The 23,192-nt window shown below is 34.5% G+C and overlaps 4 protein-coding genes across 6 annotated transcripts; 1 reads left to right on the top strand and 3 right to left on the bottom strand.

The window, feature by feature from the left end:
- Positions 1-336: 336 nt before the first annotated feature.
- LOC131606084 (uncharacterized) lies at positions 337-3,809 on the bottom strand. Its single transcript, XM_058878364.1, has 4 exons — positions 3,402-3,809; positions 3,242-3,326; positions 2,757-3,163; positions 337-2,016 (listed from the first exon to the last, which is right to left on the bottom strand). Exon 4 carries the CDS (start codon positions 1,909-1,911, stop codon positions 1,123-1,125), a length of 789 nt encoding a protein of 262 aa, XP_058734347.1. The 5' UTR covers positions 1,912-2,016; positions 2,757-3,163; positions 3,242-3,326; positions 3,402-3,809; the 3' UTR covers positions 337-1,122.
- Positions 2,930-6,652, bottom strand: LOC131601620 (importin subunit alpha-3-like). The gene is made up of 9 exons (XM_058873486.1): positions 6,644-6,652; positions 4,323-4,419; positions 4,202-4,254; positions 3,958-4,089; positions 3,645-3,828; positions 3,458-3,540; positions 3,242-3,346; positions 3,027-3,127; positions 2,930-2,960 (listed from the first exon to the last, which is right to left on the bottom strand). The coding sequence occupies exons 1-9, from the start codon at positions 6,650-6,652 to the stop codon at positions 2,930-2,932; spliced, it is 795 nt and encodes a 264-aa protein (XP_058729469.1).
- A 938-nt stretch (positions 6,653-7,590) lies between these two features.
- On the bottom strand, positions 7,591-11,315 carry LOC131601082 (GATA transcription factor 28). 3 transcript variants are annotated; one of them, XM_058872808.1, is made up of 8 exons: positions 11,088-11,315; positions 9,983-10,323; positions 9,475-9,561; positions 9,261-9,394; positions 8,649-8,771; positions 8,369-8,474; positions 7,931-7,999; positions 7,591-7,827 (listed from the first exon to the last, which is right to left on the bottom strand). In XM_058872808.1, the coding sequence occupies exons 2-8, from the start codon at positions 10,298-10,300 to the stop codon at positions 7,771-7,773; spliced, it is 894 nt and encodes a 297-aa protein (XP_058728791.1). In that variant the 5' UTR covers positions 10,301-10,323; positions 11,088-11,315; the 3' UTR covers positions 7,591-7,770. The 3 variants fall into 3 exon arrangements, with proteins under 3 accessions (XP_058728791.1, XP_058728792.1, XP_058728790.1); XM_058872809.1 differs by having other exon boundaries at positions 11,132-11,315; XM_058872807.1 differs by having other exon boundaries at positions 11,115-11,314.
- A 3,112-nt stretch (positions 11,316-14,427) lies between these two features.
- On the top strand, positions 14,428-21,768 carry LOC131601080 (mannosyl-oligosaccharide 1,2-alpha-mannosidase MNS1). Its single transcript, XM_058872805.1, has 14 exons — positions 14,428-15,017; positions 15,919-15,966; positions 16,338-16,526; positions 16,770-16,882; positions 17,294-17,359; positions 17,482-17,653; positions 18,422-18,511; positions 18,691-18,815; positions 18,935-19,000; positions 19,285-19,393; positions 19,493-19,591; positions 20,314-20,394; positions 20,467-20,637; positions 21,101-21,768. The coding sequence occupies exons 1-14, from the start codon at positions 14,856-14,858 to the stop codon at positions 21,335-21,337; spliced, it is 1,728 nt and encodes a 575-aa protein (XP_058728788.1). The 5' UTR covers positions 14,428-14,855; the 3' UTR covers positions 21,338-21,768.
- The last annotated feature ends 1,424 nt before the right edge of the window (positions 21,769-23,192 follow it).

Raw genomic sequence — 23,192 nt, 5'->3', positions numbered from 1 at the left:
GACGAGGGATTAACTTCCTTATTTCTCCAGTATTTGAGAATTGAAACAATGTTTGTACATCATCAACAAAGTTTTATTTGAAAGCATACAATTCAACAACTTGGGTATTTCGTTGTCATCATCCTCCCTCCAATCTTTGCATAAAACACAAGTTTGATAGAGAAAGAAAATGGAAGAAAATTTTGTAAAAGAATGCATAAACATAAACATAGTGGATGTGAATTAATTCAAAATATGCAATGCTCATTTCATTAAAATTAACATTCAAGAATAAACAAAGTTTGAAAGAAAACAATACAATGAAGGAAATGCAAAATGTAAAGAAACAATGGCCTAATGACTAATCAGCAACAAGGATGAGATATCCCATCTGAAACACTTGGCTTTAGGAGACCATCTGGCTTTGACTTCTCTTTAGACACTCTGGTTTGGCAAAGGATTATTTGCAACATTGGGATCAACATCCTTGAAATATAAAATATGTGTTCTCATCAACTCTTGCACTCTAGTCTTCAGTGCATAACAACCTTCTAAATCATGGCCAACCCCACCTTGATGAAACTCAGAACGAAGATCAGACTGGAATCCTTTTGAGGGAGGGTTTCGAGGAGGAGGCATGGCTCTTGTTGTGATCAACCCTTTCCGAATCAACGCGGGATAAAATTCAGTGTAAGTCATGGGAATAGGATCATAAGTTGTCCTACCACAATTCTGATTCTGATTAGCAGCCTGAGGTAGAGGAACTTGAACTTGCACAGGAGCGACAGCGGCTACATAAGGTTGATCACCATTTTGAGGTCTACGATGAGATCTTCTTCTATCATCCAACAAAGCATTAGTCTCATTCTCTTTCTTCTTCTTCTGGAAGTTTCCATAAGTTTTCTTTGCTCCACCAGAAGATTCAGCAACTTTCCCATTCTTGATTCCTTCTTCCAGTCTCTGACCAATGGTAACCAAGTCTGTAAAGTTTAAGGACATACTTCCAATCATCTTCTCGTAGTAGAAAGGTGAGAGAGTATCCATGAACATTCCAGACAATTCTTTCTCAGCCAATGGTGGCTCAACTTGAGAAGCTAACTCTCTCCAGCGTTGAGCGTATTCTTTGAAGGATTCTTTCTCTCTTTAAGACATGCTTTGCAATTGTCGGTGGTCAGGTGCCATGTCCAGATTATACTTATATTGCTTCATGAAAGCATCAGATAGATCTTGGAAGCAACGAATGTGATTCCCCTCAAGTCCCATGTACCATTTCAAAGAGGCTTCACTCAGGCTATCTTGAAAGCAATGGATGAGAAGTTTGTCGTTCTTGGTATAAGCAGCCATCTTGCGGTAGTACATGTTCAAATGGCTTCTTGGGCAAGTGTTCCCTTTATATTTCTCAAACTCAGGAGTCTTGAATTTTGTAGGCATGACAACATCAGAAACCAAACACATGTTTTCAGCGACAACCCCAAAGTAATCATTGCCTTCCATGGCCCTAAGTCTCTTTTCTAGAATTTGATATTGCTCTTTGACATCTTCAATATCTCCAGCATCTCCTTGACTTCCATTCTGGGAACGAGCAGCTTGATGTTCAAACAAAGGATTCACATAAGTAGGTTGAGCCATAGTGTGCGTAATAGGCTGAGATTCAGTCATGATAGGAGCACGAAACACTTGATTTGAAGACTGGCCCATCACAAGTTGTGAAGATTGACCAACACCAGGAGTTTTCTCATAGGGAGGAGTGTAACCATGTGGCAAACCAAACTCATGCCATGTAGAAGGTGGTTGTTGAGTAGGTTGAGGTTCAACATCAGCACTTGGGACTTCAACAATGACAGTCTTCTGAGGCGGTTCTCCTCTAGCAATCAAAACTTGTAGCATTTCAATTAGCTTGGTCATGCCTGACTTCAATTCATCAATTTCCATTCTGACATCTGCATTGTGTTGCTATTGGTATTCCATTCTTCTTCTGACTTTGGCTCTAGTTTCGTACTTGTGTGGAGGAATCAGCTTGATTGTAGACAGACAACTCTGAAGATGGAGACATACAAGGATAAGTTTTTTTTGGACAACCTGGATAAATGCATGAAGTATGCAAATGATGCGATGTAAATGCAATGTTGTTATTGTTATTGTTTGATTTTCGAGGAATTCAAGTTATTAATTTGTAAACATCAAAGCATGAAGGAAGTAAATCCTAAATTGGATCAAAGCATTGATCAAGTTATCATCAAGATCAATCATCCATCTTAGCGGATTAGGGTTTTCACCCCATCAACACCCAAGATCCATTGAGTTTGATGAAACTTATGATGTTTACAAAGAAAGACCTATGAGTTCCTTGGAAATCAAACGAATGCATGGTTTATGTATCCTTCATAATCAAGATCACACAAGGTCACACAAACAAGGTTCAAAGTCACGAGCATGGAGTCAAGGTTAAGAACCACCCACAAAGGTATGTGTTATTTTTGGTGTTTTCGAAAATGTATTTCCGAAGTCTAAAAAAATCTATAAAAAAACTACTTCGGAGATGCATCTCCGAAGCAGGGGTAAGTTGGGGATTTCGCTGGGGTGACCCCCATAGGGAGGTGGGTAAAGAAATTTTCTAAAATAATCCCCTTATGCATTCACTTACTTCTAGTTGCAGCAAGTATCTACATAAATATACACAATCAATGGTATTAAATATTTTCCACAATACCCGCCACCACATAGAATGAGGGAGACTAAAAAAATGAAGGAAAATTAAATCTAATGGTAAAACTTACCTTGTTTGTTTAAAGCATCCACAGCTGACCGTATAAATGGCCCATGCCGCCTCATATCTCGTGTCAACTTTATTCTTCATAACATCAATCAGAATAGGAAAAAAACCCTTCTCAATGATTGCTTATTTATCCAGGAACAAATTTAGAGTTCAGATTAAAAAAAAAAAACAAAGTTATACATTGCTTAAGTAACCAATTGTCCACCTATGATAAGATTACAGTTTATAGTTTTAAAACAAACAAATACTTTTGAGGTCAAATCATATTTACCTGTAAATGGTCCCTTTTCCACGTGCGAGGTTTCCTATTACCCAACATGCCTCTTTAAGAATCAGTTTGTCAGATAGTTTGCGAGATGGCCCAAGTAGCCACTTAAGGCCAAAGAGTGCTCAAGTGTCGATTATGATCTAAAAAAACACATTACAAATTTAATGATATGTGATGAAAGATTTGTATAAAAAATGAGAGTTCTAGAAGTATTTTACTTGTTTTTGAGTATTTCCACACTGTGCCAAATTTCCCATGACCATCAAAACATACAAAATAAACTTGCTATATTTGGGATCATAGCTGAAATAATGAAATCCAACCTGTTAGTCTCAACCAAAGAGTAATTTTACTTAAAAACTATATTAATGTACTTACAAAAGCAATTTTACGATTTCCAAGTACACCCCTTTTTCAGCTAAGACTTTGTATACTTCACTTGAATGGTCAACAAATATAATAACTTGGAGTCCGGATAGTATAGCACTCTCATCCGGCTTATCTTCTTCTGTCAGTGCTAATAATTCCAGGAAGAAGGACAATACAGTAGATATTTGATGAAGAAAAAAATAAGACAACATGCAATTGGTAATAAAAAAAGTCGAAATTAATTAACAATACTTTCTGCAAATCTTGGTGGAATGATTTCACTGCACGTCTTTCGTAATGTCCATCTAGTCATCATCAAGACGTGTTTGTTGGTTGTCTTCAACATACACATCAGTGGCGCAAGTGCACCATTTTCAACTATAATATCTCTTTTTTCTAAAGAATCGCACGCTATATTTCCTAACGCCCAAGCAGCCTGTTAATATAAAGAGTTATATCATGTAAAAAAACCCAGTTACACAACTGGACAAAACAATCTAACATAGATTTTAGCGTATCCATGTTTCATTGCACATACATAATACATAGATAGAGTGTTTTATACCTTCATTTGAATGATGTATTTCTTACTACTCAGCAGCTGCACGAGACGAGGAATTACACCATTTGCAACAACAACTTCAGTATGCTTAGACAGTCGTCCGGCAATATTTCTTAGTGCCCATGTTGCAAGGGCCTGCACAAAGTAGAAATATATTGAGAAGAAATGACAAAAATTATGAACAAAATAAAAAAAAATATATACATGCATTTCGTGGTTCACATCCAATTCCGGCAAAAAAAATCACCAAACAAGGAACAACTTCGTTCTCGGTCACAGCGTTAATTTTGTTGAGGTCGCCTGAACATTGTTTCATTTAGATTATTGAAATATTAATATCAATTTAAATAGTAAGAAAAGTGCAGTACCGGAAGAGACGAGTATTGCAAAAAACTTCAATGCCCCTTTTTGTGCATCAGCTTCGCTAGACATCAAATCAATGCGCTTTGAACGAATCTCTTCAATCTTTACAAACAAACAAAAATATAATCAGATAATGGGTATCTCCTTGACTTTGTTGCGTGTGTATCTAATTTGTTTGATATTTTTCAAAGGATACATGGTATTCACGTATCTTGTGTTTTGTAGTTGTTTTGCTGCTATTTTTTCTTATCTCCAGCTATATCATACAAAGGTTGTTTTAGCCAAAAAAATTCAAATGAGGGGATTGTAAGTCTGTGATTTTATAATTGGCAACAATTTTATTAAAACATGTATCTCAGTAAGATGTTTTGACATGTAGATCAGACATCATTATAGAAGATGTTGAGCACGATGTCGTGACATGTTACACGAAACATAGTGCATGTTTAGGTTTTAAATATTGGAAGATTTGTTTTTAAAATATGAGATTATGTATTTTTTTAATTCTCATACCGTCGCAGTTTTAGAAGGGTTAATTTAGGACAATGGTTCTATGCCATAAGTGCTTTTGTTTCATAAAAAGAATCTTGGAGACTTTTTAGGAAACATTATATTTTGTTCCTATTTTTATGGAGAAGTATATGCAGAATATTTGCAGCTCTTGTGGATATGCGAATAAAGAGCCCAAACTCGTGCATGCAAAAGTCTTTTTAAAAGGACATTCTAAACCCAATGCAATTGGAGAAGCTGTGTGCATTGAATAAGGTTTATGTTTTTAGTTTGTTCGTTGTTGTTTGTTTATTATGAGCCACTCTCTTATCATCTTGATATTAGAGTTGGACTAAGTTTGATTTGTACATTGTCAATCACTCATGAGCTTTTAGGCAAGAGTGGATTGCGTTTCAAGTTGTCTTTGTTAATAAGTCATAAGCTTTTAAGCATAGATGATTATGTGTCTTTGAAGAGTGTCTCATCTTTCGTTTATCATTGTTAGTTTATCACTATTGTGTGATTGAAGGGGAGAGAGAGGAGTCTCATATCTAGGGGTGTTTTAGATAGAAATAACATGGGTAATGATTAGATGAGAGGATTGTAAACCAATTTTTTTTTACTTAGGCTTCAAACTAATCTGATTTTAGTGGATTTCTTTCTTGGTTTTGATGATCCCATATGTAGGTGACATTTCATTGAACCAGGTTAGCAATTTGTAACACGGTGGGAGAACTGACTTTTTTGAAATGTTGCGGATAGCAAGAGTCGCCATCGACTTTTATTTTATCCAAAGAACAGGAAATACCTTTTTAAAGACTTTGAGTTCGGGGATAGGTTATACAAAGGGAAGGTGTAAACATCCTTTGTATCCATGGTTATCCATGGACTCTTATTTGCTTAGCTCACTTTGTTTGATTCGTTTGAAAAGTGTCGTGTATGTATAGAAAATATTTTTGAATAAGGACTTTAACTTTGTAAGTAAAGTGTAGCCTTTAGGAAATTGTTTTGAAAAGAGGTGTATGAAAAGTTATTTGAAAGTTTGAATTTGTTGTGAGCAAGCAATTAAGAGCTACCTACCCTAAGATTATGGTCTTTCTTGCTCTTTAAGTCTTAAGAGGAAAAGAGACTATCTACACCATTAGTTAGTGGGAAATCCTTTCATTGGATGTAATCGGGTCATCGAGGGTCATCGTTTGCCATAAGGCTATCCATACCATAAGAAGGGTAGGAAGTCTTAGGAATGGATGAGAATAGTCATTTAGGCAACCAATAAAAATACCTTAGCATTCGAAAGGGTCTATCATCATTAATCCGAGGGACAAGATCATTCATCGTAGGCAACTCGAAGGGACTATGATCTTTTGATGATGATTTTTCTCGTAGACAGCAGGCTAAGGTATCCCTACATCCGAGGAACTTGAGTATTTAATCGAAGGCAGCATAAGAGAAATTACCCTAAAGGTGAGTGTGTGAAACAAGAGTGATTGATTTATTTTAATCCTGAAAATTAGGGTTATGCTATGTTGTTTTTATTCTTGCCATACAATCCTATTCAATTTCTAACAGTTAATATCACGGGCAAAATTAAAGGCAGAAATTAAACCTCCGCTATTATAAGGCTTTGGGGAGGGGGGAATTACAAAACCAAAAACCACGAAAAAGGCAAAAGTAAAATGCAGAAATTAAAGGTAGGAAATAAACTATGGTTCCATACTCTACTGAGGGAAAATGTGAATGGTACTTTTTTTTTTTTTGAGTTGGTAAATCATATCTGTAGAATCTCATATTCACACAAATTTCTATAGGTGCTTCAACATAGATCAAACTGTTTTACCTGATACATTATAGCGATTTGTATATTATTAACAGGAATGGAAACCCATTACAGAATCTAAATAGCTCAACCATTGAGATCACCATCCCTCGTATATATTTAATCCATGTGTACGGGGAGAACAGTAGCAACCTAAATCAAATTCGACAGGTTTGTTTATATCTGATTTTCGATTCATTTCTTATTGTCTTTTTATAGTGTTTTGACTTTTGGAGTATCTTGATCCTCAGATCTCTGGTGCAAATGTGGTTGTTCATGATCCAAAACCTGGTGCTAAGGGCAGGTGATTGTATCAGGAACCCAAGATCAAATTCACTCTGCTCAGTGCCTAACTCAAGGCTTTATTTTATGTGGACAGACTGCACCTTAAGTCTGCAGTTTTAGAGTCTAAACAAAAGGTTTTGAGATTGTTGTAACTTGTATCATTATATTTATATTATATTAAGGAAGTCATGCCATTGTGTGAATTGAATTTTTAGTTAACAGCTGATTTTGATCATTCCCTAAACAAAATTTGGATGATAATTCCTCCAAAGTTTCTGTGTTTGTATCGAAGAACTATGTCATTTCCTTCAACAAAAAAACTCTATAAAGTTGGCTCAAACCTTTACCATCTTCCTCTTCTGAATTTACACAAAACCAAATTTCTCAAAACACAATATATTGTACTCAATATAACATAGATCTAGATCTTCTTCAACCACTGCACCACTGCAGAGTGTATAAAACTGCAAACCAGAGTGCATAGGAGATTTTTGCAGTACTTATTTTTGAGGAACAGCTTGTTATGGCCATCCCAACCACCCCAAAGACAAATGGCTAATTGACTAATTGTGAGTTTGAGTCTGTAAGCACCAATTTGTGTACCAACATATGATGTATGAATTTCAATGAAAACTTTTAAGATATATTCCAATGTCATCATATATTTGGCTACTCAATCAAAGTCTGCTAAGGAACAAGCTGTATAATATTATAAAATCAAATACATAATGCTCTTTTAAACGTTTTTGTCGAAATAGCGCTAACTAGACTGCCTGTAATTTCTCATCAAGGGGAAAGCACTCTATGCTATGTCCCTTGTTTCATGGAACTGCCCTCCATTGAAATCAAAATATAAAGGTCTGTCATGATGATTCAGCAGCATCTCTAAGCACCGTCTGATTGTTCTCCAAATTTTGACTCTGAAAGTCATCCAGTTAATAGAAAAGTTTAATATATGGATTTAAGTTTCTAAATGGGTAAGAGACACATCAAAATAAATTTAATGAATGCATGAATTCCAACCTCATTCTTGTTTAGTGGAGAATTGTGTGTTGGCAAGGTTGCGGCTCTTGATAGGTCCCTAAGAGCTCCCTGTGGTTCAAAAAATGAAAACATATAAATGAACCAAATCAAAAGAAGCCACAAATTTTTGCTGAATGGTATAATGTAACAGTACTCGTTGAGATGATATAAATGAACTATTTTATAGGCAATCAAATGTCTAACTCTTTCCGAGAGTGTCGTCAATCTCGTATTTGTATCTCACCTTTTGTGATGAATTAGCATATACTTGCATTAATAAATAAGTATCACGATATCAGATGATAAAACGGAAGGAAATAAACCAGACATAAACCTTTCCGATAGTTTTTCTGACAATAATAATAAATTTTATAGTGCAACATAGAAAAAACAAAAACAAAGCAACTGGCTCGAGGGATTAACATAGATCGCATTTACCTTATTTGCCCACATAAGTCCACAAGCATTGCAGAGGGTTCTTGGCCCTTCAGGTCCACGTCGCATCATTGGCGTGCACTTCTCACTGATGCCACAGTGCCTACAACTGATAAGAATTGAAAGAAACATCATTTATCAAATGATATACAAGAGACTTCAGTATAGGTAGAAATATTTCCAAATAAGGCTTTATTTTCAAGCTATCAAATCAACCATAATATCTATATTAGAATACCGATTCGGTTTTTCTTCCTTGTTCAAAATGAACCAGTCAACTTACACAGTATCTTGCTGTTGGGATCCATTATTGTCTGCCACCAACCCTTCATTTGTTCCGCAATTTATTTCAGACTCATCATGACTGGACTTGGAAGATGTAAACTGGCCTTTATTTCTTTGCATCCTACAGAAATTACTTGTATTTGTTAGCAAGTGATGCAAATATAACAAAATAACACCGGCCAAGACGTGGATTTAGGCATATATCAGTAAGCAGACATCATCAACTCAGTATGTAAACTTGAGCGATATCATATATTCACAATATTATTGCTATTACACTACTTGAAGAAAGTCAGTGCTATAATATAACATGATCATTACATATGGTGTTAAGAAAGAACTCCATTGTAAACAACCAAGGATCATGGATTTTGAAAGAAATTGAACACTATTTACCAAACGCAATACTGAGGCTTCTTCAAAAACCAAATATAGATATTTGCGGACATATCAAGAAACTTGCCACTATGCCTTGTTTTCCACCCTTTCACTTGTATCGGCAACTAAAAGAATGTAGAAATCTAAATGAAGACATTGAAGTTATGATGTCAACACAAACAAGTATTCCATGTAAGCTCAATGTAAGAAACAATGATAGTAAGCACCATACCTTAATGCTACTTCTTTACGAACAGTATAACGAATTTTTTTGTCAAAATTTCGCTCCTTCCGCTTTTCACGAAATCTAATCAATGAAGCTAATCTTTGAGAGACACTGAATTTTTGTGGAGTGCCGGTAAATCCCTAATAAAATGCTTCATGAGCCAGATATTTGACTAGCAAAAGACTATCAATCACACTCCAACCAAATAATATAGTAATACCCGGTTATTTTCGTCAGGAGAAATTGGCATGGAAGGTATGGTTGGAGGAAGTTCACGGCCTCCGAGTAACAGAAGTACAGATTGAACCTGACAATGACACCTAGGATTATTATAAATTATTTTCTAGAATCAAAACCTGATGTAGGGAATAATCTATAGCTTGATTAACAATGGATCAAATGATTAATTATCTTAGAAACACACTAGCGATATGACTCGCATTTATTGGAAGATACTGATAACCATGGTATTTATAACTCAAGAATCACTATTTTAACAATTTAATAATGTACATTCATGCAGAGATCTTCATATATACAACAATCTTGAAACTTGAGAAACTTTTTTTAAAATCAGAACTTGGAGTCATTAAACTGAATATACTTGGATTAATCTATTGGAAAATGATAATGGCTATGGCTTGAAAGATGCAAGCAAGATTAGACAAGAGGGGCAATGCGATGTTAGTATAATAGAAAGAATACTAAGCTAAGATAAGTTGATAAACCTTTTCTGGTGAAACCGAGTCAAAGACATAAACCTGTCCTTGAAAAGACAAACTAAGCTGATCTCCAATATCATTATTCCCTTGATCCATTATTAAACTTTGATTGTCATGAAGATTTCCATTGTTGGAGGGTACATCACCTTCCGCATTTTCACTTCCACCGCAGTTAGAATCACCGCCACAACCGTTATTTTGATCATCCTCCATCCCATTCCCATTGCTCATATGGTGCAATCCATGATGTTCATATGACATATGTATAGGATGTTGTCCATCACCATTCTCCATTCGCGAATCATCCCCGTGAATACCATCCATAGTACAGGAAGAGCCAAAATTACCTAAAGAAGTGACAGAAAGATTGTTAATGGCAGGCAAAGAAAACCAACAACAAAAATAACATAAAATGAAGAAAAAAAAAAAGCTATAACCTATGTAGCACAGACACCAAACATCACGATCATAACGATTCGCATAGTCTGAGTTAAAGCAAAATCTAACCAATAAAAAACATAGAAGAATAACAAAGCAAAAACGTGACAGGGTTTGAACCCTCTTCGTAGTTCTTAGTGTATGTTTGGTTTATCTAAAATTCTAGAGTTGTAGAATTGATTTTGAAATAATTTTGTGGTATTTGGTTTTTTTATAGTAGAATTGATTCTGTCTCCAAAATTGATTCTACTAGAAGCTAGAATTTGTAGGTTTTGAGTTTAGTTACACTGAAATTTGTTGTTCAACTCAGTATTACACTAAATATACCAAACATAAATCACTTCACATCCAACTCACTTTTAACCCAGATCAATTCACTCATAATCAATTCTGATCACCACCAAACACACACTTAATTTATAACATTTGGCTATAAAAAAAACATGAATTTCTTACAACAAACAAAACGACAGATACAATTGAAAAGTGCATTGAGATAGCAATTAGCAATGTGATTCACTATAGCAGCAAGAAAGTAAGATTTTGCAATAGATAAGACAATAATCAGAAAATAAATTAAGTAGTTTTGAATCAGAAATAATAATCATAAAAACATGTAAGAATCAAGCGAATAAGATTGCAATTTGATGATGATGGAGATAGAAAATAAGACATTTTTGTAAGGGGAAGAAGAACGAACGGATTGAAGATTGTAACTTGATCTGAATAACAACAAGATAGAAGCATGTGAGGTTGAGGTGATGAAGATGAAGAAGAAGATGAAGAAGAAGGAGTAAGGGGCAAAATTGGGTCGGTAACGAAAAGGAATGAGATCAGAGAGACAGAAAGAGTGTTTATTTGCTAAAAGTCAAAATCTTTTTCACCGTCCCACAAAATGTTTCATCATTATTATTACATCTAGTTAAAGACTTATTTCATGTTAAATATTAAGCACAACTAGAATAATTCTTTATAAAAGGCACCAATTGAATTGCATGAAGGGACACTAAAAAAACATTAAAGTTTCAAGTTTTTTAAAATAGGTCTTTCAACAAAATTTAATACTCCCTCTGTCCCAAAATAAGTGTCACATTTACTTTTTAGATTCATTGAATATTTAATGTATCTGGTCTCTATACAGACTAGATACATTAAATATTCAATGAACCTAAAAAGTAAATGTGACACTTATTTTGGGACGGAGGGAGTACTAATTAGAAGAGGTGTTGGTGACCATTTTGGAGTAGTTTGTCCTTTGTGCTTTAACGAGGAAGAATCGGCTGTTCTTTTTTTTTTTTCATTGTAGAATTTCGGTACATATTTGGACGGTTTTAATTGTTTCGTTGGGAATTTTGGGTTTGTCACTTCCCCAGTCTGTTGCGGAGAGTTTTGAAGACTTGAATTCTCTCTTGAGAGGAAAAATCAAGAAGAAATTTCGGAGAGTTTTATGGTTTGTGGTGACTTTGACTATTTGGTTGACTATGAATATGATTATCTTCAATGATGATACTCTAGATATCTCATTGATTTTTACTCGGGTTAAATCTATCTTTTATTGGTCGAGATTGTTGCATAGGCTTAGGTGAATCCAATCTTGTAAACCTGCGTGAAAAAATAAGTTTCAGTTGTTGGGTGTAAGTGTGAGTGATTAAAGTTCCACATTAATTGATGGAATGTTAGATTTATAAGAGAGATGACTCATTCACCTATCACCTGAAGGTTTTGGATTGATGTGTAGCGCATCCCTTTCTTGTAGTCCTGGAGCATTAGTCACGTTACGTTGGTACTCCCGACTCTCCTGGACACCCTAATAGTGGTATCAAAATGTTAGATTTATAAGAGAGATAACTCACTCACATATCACGTTAAGGTTTTCGGTTGAGATGCGGCGTTTTTCTCTCTTGTGATCTTGGAACTTTAGTCCCGTTGGTGTTCCCGACTACCCCGGACTCCCCAGCACCAGCATGTTTCTCTAACAAGAGAGAGCCAAATTTGTTTAACAGCTACAAAGTCTCTCATAACATGAGTACACTTTCAATCACAGTTGAGCATTCCGGACAAAAAGGACCACTAATTTGCATTTTGCTGAGATGCAGATTTGTTAAAAGACTATTATGCTTGGCCAGTCGTATAAAAGCTCTGATATGTCCCGGACAGTTCAAAGTCCAAATGATTTTCTAAACTTTGCTTTGCTCAAGATCACTATTGATTGGATTCAGTAAATTGTATGTACTTGTAAAATAAAAAAATTTATCATCAAAATTTTATAAATTATCCTCCCACAATTTGATCTATAATTATAGATTATACTAAATTAAAATAAATAAATTTATCATCACAACGATTTTATAAATACCAATATGGATTAATGAATCTGTAAAAGGTCCACGAAAGATGACATATTGAGTTTTTTTAAAGAAATGTGACATGATATATCACTCCTGCCAACTTTTTAACCGCATATTTATTAGAACAAACGTTTTCGTCATTTAGTTGTGACGTTCATTTTCTATATTACCCGCCTTCTAAGAAAACGCAGGGTGATGTTTCCCTATCCACAATTTTAGGAAAGAAATTAAAAATGAAAATCACATCATCCTAAATAATGGATGAGTACCCACGTATCAAATTTTTTAGAGAGAATATTACTCTCTTGGAACCTAAGATACATGCCTAATGAATTCTTATAAATATTTTAACTCTAACATTGACAACTGACATGCAATTTAATCTAAGATCACTAATAAAAATAATTGCTTACATCTTTGGATGTGTTTACTCTAAACCAAAACAATCTTTTTTATATAGAAAACAATCTCATTCATTATATGAAAAAGAGAAAGTAGGAAGAAAATGTGTTTGGGAATTTTCCATTCACACATTAACAACAACACTAATACTTAAAACTCACAAACTATGGACATTAAAATGTTCTGATAGGTTAGAAATAAAAAAGAAGGTGCAAATCCAAAACTTTAATCTAATCAACCAAGCAAAGTTCTTCCGCAAGATACAAGTGAGTTTTGGAATCTCAATCTTTAAATCTATCTAATTACGGATCATATCTTTTGCTTTGACACTAACTTTATCACTCTCAAATTGACTATTCAGGTTCACAATATTGATTAATCTCATGATTTATGGATGAAACAATTGTTGACTGAAAAGAGGAGTCTGAGTTGCCACATCCCTAGTAAAAATCTGATTCAAAAACACATTTCCTTCATCCAAGCTTCTTTGAGGCATTCCATCAAATACCTTGAGCACAAACTTAAAACATCCTAGGCCTAATAACAACAAACCCAACAGAACAAACCAAGCAAGAAAAAAATAGAACCCCCAACAAAATAAGTACAATAAAATAAACTATTACATGAACACACACACACACAAACTTCGGGCTTCTTTATCTTCTGGTGGGGGTCGTTTTCCATATCGATACCACTCTGGACCATCGGTTGGTGGAGGTGATTTTGGGGTTGCAAACGATTGATGCTTGATGGTGGAGAGGAGGAGGAGCTTGATGGAGGTTGGAGGAATAAATATGTCTGGATCTAACATGGATGAGGGTTTCAAAGAAATGAAAAGAGAAGAGGAAAAACTTACAGTGGAAAAGGAACCTCCATTGAAGAGAAAATGACCACCATAATGGTGGTGAATAACTCCAATGAAAGAGAAGTCCCTACAAAAATGAGGTGACACCCATTAAAAGAGGAAAACTCTAAGTTTAAAGAGAGTGGAGAACTTATCCCTCTAAACATTTTTCTATTATTTATCTGTCTACTTACCTCGTCTTTAAACCACGCCAATTTTGACAACCATACCAAACATCCTTAAAGTATATTATAAATTTATAGAGTTTATAGTAAAATAAGGAGAGTAATAACTTGCATTTATATCCCATACATTTAAGCAAGATTTTTTATAACTAAAAAAATGATTATTTTCTTTTTTTATTCAAGAAATGATGATGACTTTTCTTATTTAGAAAAAATGAAGAAAAAAAGTAAATTTGGTTGAATTGAATAATCTCGGATGAAAATTGAACAAACGTGACCCGTTCCATAGAAAACCAAAGTCTAGTCTTCTTCTTCGTCTTCTTCTCCATTTCCACCTTCAAAATTCTTGGAATCGCTTTGTTGTCGCCATTCATTTGGTATCATCCTCTTTCCAATTCCATTTTCTCCACTTAATTTTAACTTAAACAATCCCAATTTTCAAAATTCCCTTCACTAGTAGCAAAAAAACAAAAACCTATATAAAAAATCAAAAACCCTATATTCTTCTGTTAACACCAGACAAAAAAACCGTAGATTTCAATGCAAATTAGCTAGATCTTCGTATTTTCAAGGGTTTCGGTTTTGTATCAACAAAAAGAATCAAAATTGTTAATTCCAATTCCAAAGATTTAGATCTTTGGTTTTGGGGATTTTTTTTGGAAATGGCGAGAGGGAGTAGATCAGTGAGTAGTAGCAGTAAATGGAGGTACTGTAATCCGGGTTATTACTTGAAGCGACCAAAGCGTCTTGCTTTGCTTTTCATCGTTTTTGTTTCGGTTTCTTTCGTTGTTTGGGATCGTCAAACTCTGGTCAGCGAACACCAGGTTCGTACTTTTTTGTTCTTTCGAGGTTTGGATTGTGGATCTAGTACTTTCGTTGATGTGTTTGAAGATCATGATTATGTTATTTATATATGTATTCTTATGATGATCATGTAGAATTTTTATGAAATTAAGGATTAGATATATAATTTTTATGATAACAATGCTTAGGAAGGACTTTTTTGAACTTGTAGATGGTTGTGAACTAGTTAAATGAGAGAACTTTGAAAAAAAAAATTGAGATGCAAAAGCTAATACTAACTTACTAGAGAAGCCAATTAAAAAAATATTAGTTATTTCCTATGAAGCATCGGCCTAGATAAGTGCATCGGATACGACATTGATACTGACATGTCATGTCAGTATCGGGAATGATTTGTCAAACTGAAATAATTGAATGTAACCACATAGATATTTGACATGTGTTGTACACCCTGACACACCTCGAATATGAAGCGTCGTTGCTACATATTGCTAGATTCATTTTGTGTTTCGTAAGTACATCATGAGAAGGTTTATATAACATGATACTTATGGAGGGCTTTTGTATGTGCAAAATTGAGTATGAGACAGCAGAAATCAGACTATAGGTTGAGAATAGGGTTTGTTCCATGTTTAACTGATTCTGCAAGATAACAAGTAGTTGTGGAGTTTTCAGGTTTGACTCATGCCAAACAACCAAATTTGTATTAGTTATAGAATACTGCTACGCGGGTGCTGGTTATTTGACAACTTTGTAGAATGTATTGTGGGCCTGTTTTTAGTGTATATGACTTAGTTTTTTTTCTTCAAGTGCAACCTTCTATTTAGACGGAGGATGGAATTATTTTTTGGACTTTTTTAGCACTTGAATAACTTGGTTAATTTTACTGCAGTACATAATTTTTCTGTTCAATAAATACAGGTTGAAATTTCTGAGCTGCGTAAAGAAATGTCAGACTTGCAAAATTTGGTAAGAAAATATCGTACATGCTTGAACTTTTGCATATGGTGTTTCTTCTGCTACATGTGTTTTGTTTTTAGTTCCTTCAAACATTCAATTTCATTTTATTTTGCCAATAAATAACAAAGAAAAGAAGGACTGAGATGATTTGTATTCATTTGGCACACCCAATATGACTCCTGCTTTGAACTGATTGAAATCCTCGGCTGTGAATTGTTGTTGCCCAATAAAACTTGCACAAAGCTAAATCTATTTTTTTTTCCTTTAGCTAGTGAGTTCTTTCCTTGTGGCTAATGTTACAGCAGAGTTCTTATTTAAATTATTGAAACTATTTTTTATTAATTTTCCCTTTGGGGGCTAAGCATTTGGAACTGTTTCAGTTGGAAGAGTTAAATAAAGTGCACGGTGGCGCTGTCAGGAAGGGTGACTCAAAGGGAACAACTAACAAGTCCACTAAAGAGGCCCTGGATGATCCCATTGATATCCAGAGAAGGGAAAAAGTAAAAGAAGCAATGCTTCATGCTTGGAATTCTTATGAAAAATATGCGTGGGGCCAAGATGAACTTATGGTGAATCTCTATTACGAACACTCACTTAGTCTTTTACTTTTTTTGTTTTGTTGCATCATGATCTAATGGAGTGATGTAGTTATTTGATGTAACTTATTTATATTATATGTTATCTTCTAGTACCAATTGTATTGTTCTTGAATGACACATGATATACATTGGTTTGTTTTTAGTAGAATAATCAAACACTTTGCTCTTTAAATTTACATTTTTCTTAATTGTTTTAATTGTTGTTGCTTCCAGCCACAGTCAAAGAGTGGTGTCAATAGCTTTGGAGGTCTTGGAGCAACTTTAATTGATTCTCTTGATACACTATACATTATGGGACTTGATGAACAGTTTCAGAAAGCCCGAGAGTGAGTGTAACCTTTTACCCTGAACCTGTCCTGAACACATGATTGTAATTATTTTTTGTTTCCATACGCCTATATATTCAATTGGAGTCAAAAGTGTACAGGTTGTTTCTGATGTTCTACTAGTATTTGGCAAAGATTCTTGCATATAGCGTAGAAATTTCATTTTTTTTTTGTTTTTTACTTTTCTCTCTCTTTCTATTTTGTTGTTCTTCTAGAGGAACATTCATGCTTATGGTGTTTAACTGGTAAGATTAGATTCTGATACATGTATTTACTATCCTATTTAACTCTTCATTGCTGCAAATTGTCATAATTTGTATGTAGAAGTTACATAAATTTGTTTCAATTGTGATAATCTTGGTTATGCTTTATTACATTTCTTCTTATAGTAAGACATGACATTCCTTACAGATGGGTTGCAAACTCTCTGGATTTTAACAAGGATTATGACGCAAGTGTTTTTGAGACAACCATAAGGTTACTTTATAAGGTTTACATTGCAGTTAAAGTCTCTTCATTTCAAAAATCATATTAAGCTTATGTGCTGACAACTACTTTTTTTTCTTTCTTTTTGTTGGTCTATTTTCTCCACAATCTAGAGTAGTGGGTGGCCTTCTTAGTACATATGATCTCTCAGGGGACAAAATTTTCCTTGACAAAGCTAGAGACATTGCAGATAGATTACTGCCTGCATGGAACACCCCTTCAGGAATTCCTTATAACATCATCAACCTGTCACATGGACGTGCACACAATCCTGGATGGACTGGGGTAAGTTTCTACACATGCTTCAATCTTACTAAAAACGAAAAAGATTTAGGATATTGCTTTCATGGTCTATAGGACTTGATCTTGATTACAAGTCATTTTTTACACCTTTTTTTTATTGATAGAGGTGTGGCTTTTATGGGCTTACGCCTTTGATCTTAACTTTTAAGCTTGGATATTGTGGTTGCTGGTCATCTTTCAAGCTTCATGTTGCCTTTCATATAAAATTTTGTGCTAGCTTAATGACACCGGATCTGCTATTTTGTGGCTTGTTTGGATGAGTTTTTAAAAGAAGGTTTTTTTATACGAGCTTCTTCTATTATAGTCTAGTAGAAAACAAAACAAAAGATTATGTTTATATGCAACCCGCGGTAAGTCCTTTTTTATGTTTTCAAAATTATCTTTTGCTCGGTGTTTTTTTGTTATCTTTCAGAGACATGAAAAAACAATTTAGGACTGTTCTCATTGAGTATTGAATAATTCAATTGCTGTTTTCTTATTTTATCTGGAGAAAAAGTAGTATTCATCTCCATGTTTGTATTTTAGGCATGGATCTTGGCTAGTAAATTTTTTAAAGATCATTCACATGCCTGTTTTAGTTCAAAGACTGTCTGTGTTGGTACTACTATTACTGTAGAAGTTTTGATTAAATGAACAGATTTTCACTTTCATATACAAGTTTTATATTCCTTACTCTGTCTGTATTTGTTGCAGATAGTTGAGCTGCTTTGTTAAAGTTTCTGATTCCTTTTTGTCTTCATTTTTTCCAAGGGTTCGAGTATTTTGGCAGATTCTGGCACCGAACAGCTAGAGTTCATTGCTCTATCTCAAAGGACCGGAGATCCAAAGTATCAGCAGAAGGTTTCTAACTTCAACTCCATAATTCTGTTTACTTTAAGGGGAATGCGAAGGGGTTACACTTTTCTTTCTTAGAGCTTAGTATATTTAAGCAAATAGATAAGGGCCAGTTAAATTGTATATTACATGTGGAGGCTAATTCTCTAGCAATACACCAATTTGGTTGCTTCGTGCTATTTCAGGTGGAGAATGTTATAACAGTACTTAATAAAACATTTCCTGATGATGGATTACTTCCTATCTATATTAATCCCGATAGTGGAACAACAAGCTACTCTCCCATCACATTTGGCGCCATGGGTGACAGGTATTAACACAATTTCATGACTATCTTTTCATACAATAAAAACATAACAAACATTGTTAACTTCTCATCATTTTAGTCTGTGTTAATTTGGCCTAACTTGTGAATGGCACCAATTGCAGTTTTTATGAATACTTGCTTAAAGTTTGGGTTCAGGGGAATAAGACTCCAGCTGTAAAACTTTATAGGTGAGAATAACACGCCTACTATTCACATTTTGTACCCTTTGAGCTGAATTGTTAATGCATGAATTCATTGTTGATCCAATTGTAAGTTTGTAACTGGAATGATAGCTAAATTGGGTTTTACTTCCGTGGATCAATGAAAGAGTTGTGTACATAAGTATTTAAATTGTCATGGTTAAAGACATTTTCATTTATTTTTTAAAATAAATGTAGAATAGGAAGATGATGAATTCAAAATTTGAATTGTTCTTTAACTTTTTCCCATTCCTTTTGATTCTTGAAAACAGAGATATGTGGGAGAAATCAATGAAAGGTCTGTTAAGTTTGGTTCGGAAGTCATCGCCATCTTCTTTTACTTATATATGTGAGAAGAACGGAGGATCTCTCTCTGACAAAGTATGATATTGCATTGCAATACTGGTATTTCCGTATTTCCCATTTAATATTGATACATTGGATGAGAGTATAATTCTTCATTCAACCGAGTACTTGCAGATGGATGAACTAGCATGTTTTGCTCCAGGGATGATTGCTTTAGGATCATCTGGTTATGGTCCTGAGGATTCCCAGAAGTTTATGTCACTTGCAGAAGAGGTCTGTTTTAAATTTTAGTAGTCTTAACCTATCAATACATTAAGGCCTTGTATGGATAAACAACTTAATTAAGCGCTTATAGCATGAGGCTAATTATATAATAAGTGTTTATGCATAAGCCATTTCCTTAACAAGAGAAAATAAAGTCAATATGTCTTTGTGTTAGCTATTCTGGCGAGCTTATGGAAATAAGCTAAAAATAACCTATAAACATATTGTTAAGAGTCCCACATTGGACAATATATGGCTTGAACATGTCCTTATAAGTGGGGGCAATCCTCACCCTACAAGCCGGTTTTGTAGGGTTGAGTTAGGCCCAACCACACTTCTTAACATGGTATCAGAGCCTCGTTTAAGATCCGGTGGGCCACCTTCTATGGTTTCCGCTATCGGGCCACCCACCATTTATTTCCACGCTCCAGTTGTCTAGTCCTGGGCGTGAGGGGGTGTGTTAAGAGTCCCACATTGGACAATATATGGCTTGAACATGTCCTTATAAGTGGGGGCAATCCTCACCCTACAAGCCGGTTTTGTAGGGTTGAGTTAGGCCCAACCACACTTCTTAACACATATGATTAAGTCAAACCGTCTCACAAATGTTTTTGATGGTTGATAAGCTCAATTAAGTCGGTCCAAACATATTCGGGATGTTTTACACATCAACTTTATTTTAACCATCTTTATGAAGCTGCACTCACGGAGTCACGGGACTTTATTTGCAGCTTGCTTGGACATGTTATAACTTCTACCAATCAACTGCAACAAAATTGGCCGGAGAGAACTATTTCTTTCATTCTGGGCAGGTTAGATACTAGTTTATTTAAGATATGCAATTTGAAATTTGTGTGATCTGAAATTCACTTCTGAATTTTAAGGACATGAGTGTCGGTACATCATGGAACATCCTGAGGCCAGAGACAGTTGAATCACTGTTTTACCTTTGGCGTCTAACTGGCAACAAGACATACCAAGAATGGGGTTGGAATATATTTCAAGCTTTCGAGAAGAATTCTCGTATAGAGTCTGGCTATGTTGGACTAAAGGATGTAAGTACACCTTGATTTCACATTTAATTGCGTGTCTGGCTATGTGTTATTCTTGTTTCTTACTCCTCTCTCCCATAGTGTCACAACCAAATAGTGTTACTATGCTTTCAAGTTTCAATATAACATTAATTATTTTATTCCAATTCTATCCTCAAATTAACACTATGTGCATTACACCGAAGTCAATTATTCACTATGCATTTCAACAATGGTTAACACTTAATAATTAATAAGGGTAATTTTATAAAATTGTTACTCTTTCATTTATTTATAGCTTTTCTTAATTTGTCTGAAAAAGCCTAAATTGAAAATTGATATGGAGTGGAAAGAGCATTAAGCAACCTTATCTTTTGATAATTTATAACTATTTTGTTTTGGTTCTTCAGAGAAAAACCTTTTTCGTCTAATGATGAACAATCATTTACTATTCTTAGCTGCTATATCACATGTTTTCTCTTCACAGGTTAACAATGGTGTTAAAGACGACATGATGCAAAGTTTCTTTCTTGCGGAGACTCTAAAGTATCTTTATCTTCTCTTTGCACCTACTTCAGTCATCCCATTAGACGAATGGGTATTCAACACAGAAGCACACCCTTTGAAGATTGTGACGAGGGATGGAGGGAAACCTGTTAAGAACTCAAATGAGAAGCAAAAACCTCCTAGAATAGGTGGAAGAAAGGAAGGACGGTCCGGTTAGGCGTACATTCATTATTCTCTACCATTACTTGTTGATGAACCACTTCAACCGAGATTCAAAGAGGAATTTGTTCCATTATGGAGCTTGTAAGATGTCAGAATTCCTTCATCGGGAAGCAATTGTGAAACAGGTTAAGAAATGAGTTCATGTTGCTACAAATGATGAGTAATATAGGAAATAGAAATAGGTCTCCGTATCTTACAAAATGGGTTTATTCGAGGTGACTTGACCATTTTGTTGATGACTGACCCTTTTGAAATTCTGACTAAAATAGGTTCTGGTCCTTAATTTTATCTTGTTGAACCAAATGTTCTGAGCATTTCATACATGATTTATGTATCTGAGGCCTTTATCTGTGCACTCAATAGAAGACAGATACTTGTAAGCATTCAGTATCTGAGATATACAGATAGTGTTTTACGATTTTAAAATGGTTTTTTCCACTATTTCCCACGTTTTCTTCATCAAGAGAGAAAACTTGCATAGTTTTGTTATCAATTGTTGGGCTACAGTGGTAAGATTTGATAAGTACATTTTGTTTTATAAAAAGTACATTTTGTTTTATTGTGTTTTTTAAAAAGAAAAGAAAGATTATAGGATTAAAAGCTATACACAGATGTGTGCATAGAGAAAGATATACATCTAGTGTGATAAAAATAAATATTACTATGTTTACAGAAAAAGTTATTTTAAGATGCAATAAATGAATTTTGGAAATTTCTTTTTCCACCCTTGTGCAGTGAAAAACACACCTCGGAAAATTCATTTTCGATGCATCTACTAAAGTATCATGAATTATTTTTGTCAAAATTTAGTTTAGAGATGCATCTACGAATATTTTTTGAGGATATTTTCGGAGATGCATCTTTGAAAATATCTCTGAATCAACTTTCCAAGCGTTTTTCATTGAGAATTATTATTTGATCATTCCATGAATGTTTTGTAGACGCATCTTCGAATACACTTCAATCATTATTTCTCAAATTTGGTCGGAGATGCATCTTCAACTATTTTTAAGTAATTTTTTTATATGCATCTCCGAAAACTTCTCTACATGAAATGTGGGCAGAAAAAAATGTCTAAGTTTGTATTTTTTTTAATTCGAAGTCATTTTAATCTGATTTTGTCATTATTTTTCCTTTGTCATCAAACTTCTTTCTAAGTTGGCCCGAAACATGTTGATACACCACAAATCAAAAAATTTCAAATGGTTTAAATTTGGTTTGAATCTTGACCATGTTTCTTCCAGTGTTATCTTCTCAAGCTTCTTTGTAGGACACTTATTCAACAAATAGGTAGATGTGGATACCGCTTCTACCCATAACTCTTTTGGCAAGTTCTCCCCTTTTAACATGCTTCTCATCATGTTCATAATCTATCGATTCTTTTTCTCAGCAACACTATTTTGCTACGGTGTATAGGGTGGTACTATCTAATGCATTATCCTCTCTTCATCACAAAACTTTCCAAAGTCATTTGAGACATACTCCACCATCCATTTTGAAAACTTTGAGCTTGTGACTGTTTTTCAACCAGAGACTTGAACTTCTTAAACACCTCATCCTTTCTCATGATTAGATATGTCTATAACTTTCTACTATAATCATCGATAAAAGTGACAAAGTACCTATTGCCACCACACTAATCAACTTGCATTGATCTACACACGTCGAAATACACCACCTCAAGTTGATATTTAGTTCTACAACCTGCATCCTTGATAAATTTACGTTTATGTTACTTCGCCTGCACACACTCTTCACAAATCTCAGCTGGAATGTTGATGGATGGCAATCCAGTTACCATTCCGTTCTTTTGCAATGCAACAAATTTCAAAAATTGAGATACCCAAAAT

The sequence above is a fragment of the Vicia villosa genome, linkage group LG5 (genome assembly GCF_029867415.1).
Source record: "Vicia villosa cultivar HV-30 ecotype Madison, WI linkage group LG5, Vvil1.0, whole genome shotgun sequence".
Lineage (NCBI taxonomy): Eukaryota > Viridiplantae > Streptophyta > Magnoliopsida > Fabales > Fabaceae > Vicia > Vicia villosa.
This window is presented reverse-complemented; position numbering and strand designations above follow the sequence as displayed.

What these genes read in the sequence shown, in the direction of transcription:
- LOC131606084 (XM_058878364.1), bottom strand. Translation starts at nt 1,911, where the DNA reads ATGGAAATTGATGAATTGAAGTCAGGCATGACCAAGCTAATTGAAATG.
- LOC131601620 (XM_058873486.1), bottom strand. An exon ending in TTGTTGACCATTCAAGTGAA is followed by an intron (nt 3,347 to 3,457) that starts GTATACAAAGTC and finishes TGAGACTAACAG; the next exon opens with GTTGGATTTCATTATTTCAG. An exon ending in GTGGAAATACTCAAAAACAA is followed by an intron (nt 3,128 to 3,241) that starts GTAAAATACTTC and finishes TTTGGCCTTAAG; the next exon opens with TGGCTACTTGGGCCATCTCG.
- LOC131601082 (XM_058872808.1), bottom strand. Translation starts at nt 10,300, where the DNA reads ATGGATGGTATTCACGGGGATGATTCGCGAATGGAGAATGGTGATGGA. An exon ending in CGTAAAGAAGTAGCATTAAG is followed by an intron (nt 8,772 to 9,260) that starts GTATGGTGCTTA and finishes TAATTTCTGTAG; the next exon opens with GATGCAAAGAAATAAAGGCC. An exon ending in CTCCACTAAACAAGAATGAG is followed by an intron (nt 7,828 to 7,930) that starts GTTGGAATTCAT and finishes GATGACTTTCAG; the next exon opens with AGTCAAAATTTGGAGAACAA.
- LOC131601080 (XM_058872805.1), top strand. Translation starts at nt 14,856, where the DNA reads ATGGCGAGAGGGAGTAGATCAGTGAGTAGTAGCAGTAAATGGAGGTAC. An exon ending in GAGGATCTCTCTCTGACAAA is followed by an intron (nt 19,394 to 19,492) that starts GTATGATATTGC and finishes GAGTACTTGCAG; the next exon opens with ATGGATGAACTAGCATGTTT. An exon ending in ATTTCTTTCATTCTGGGCAG is followed by an intron (nt 20,395 to 20,466) that starts GTTAGATACTAG and finishes CTGAATTTTAAG; the next exon opens with GACATGAGTGTCGGTACATC.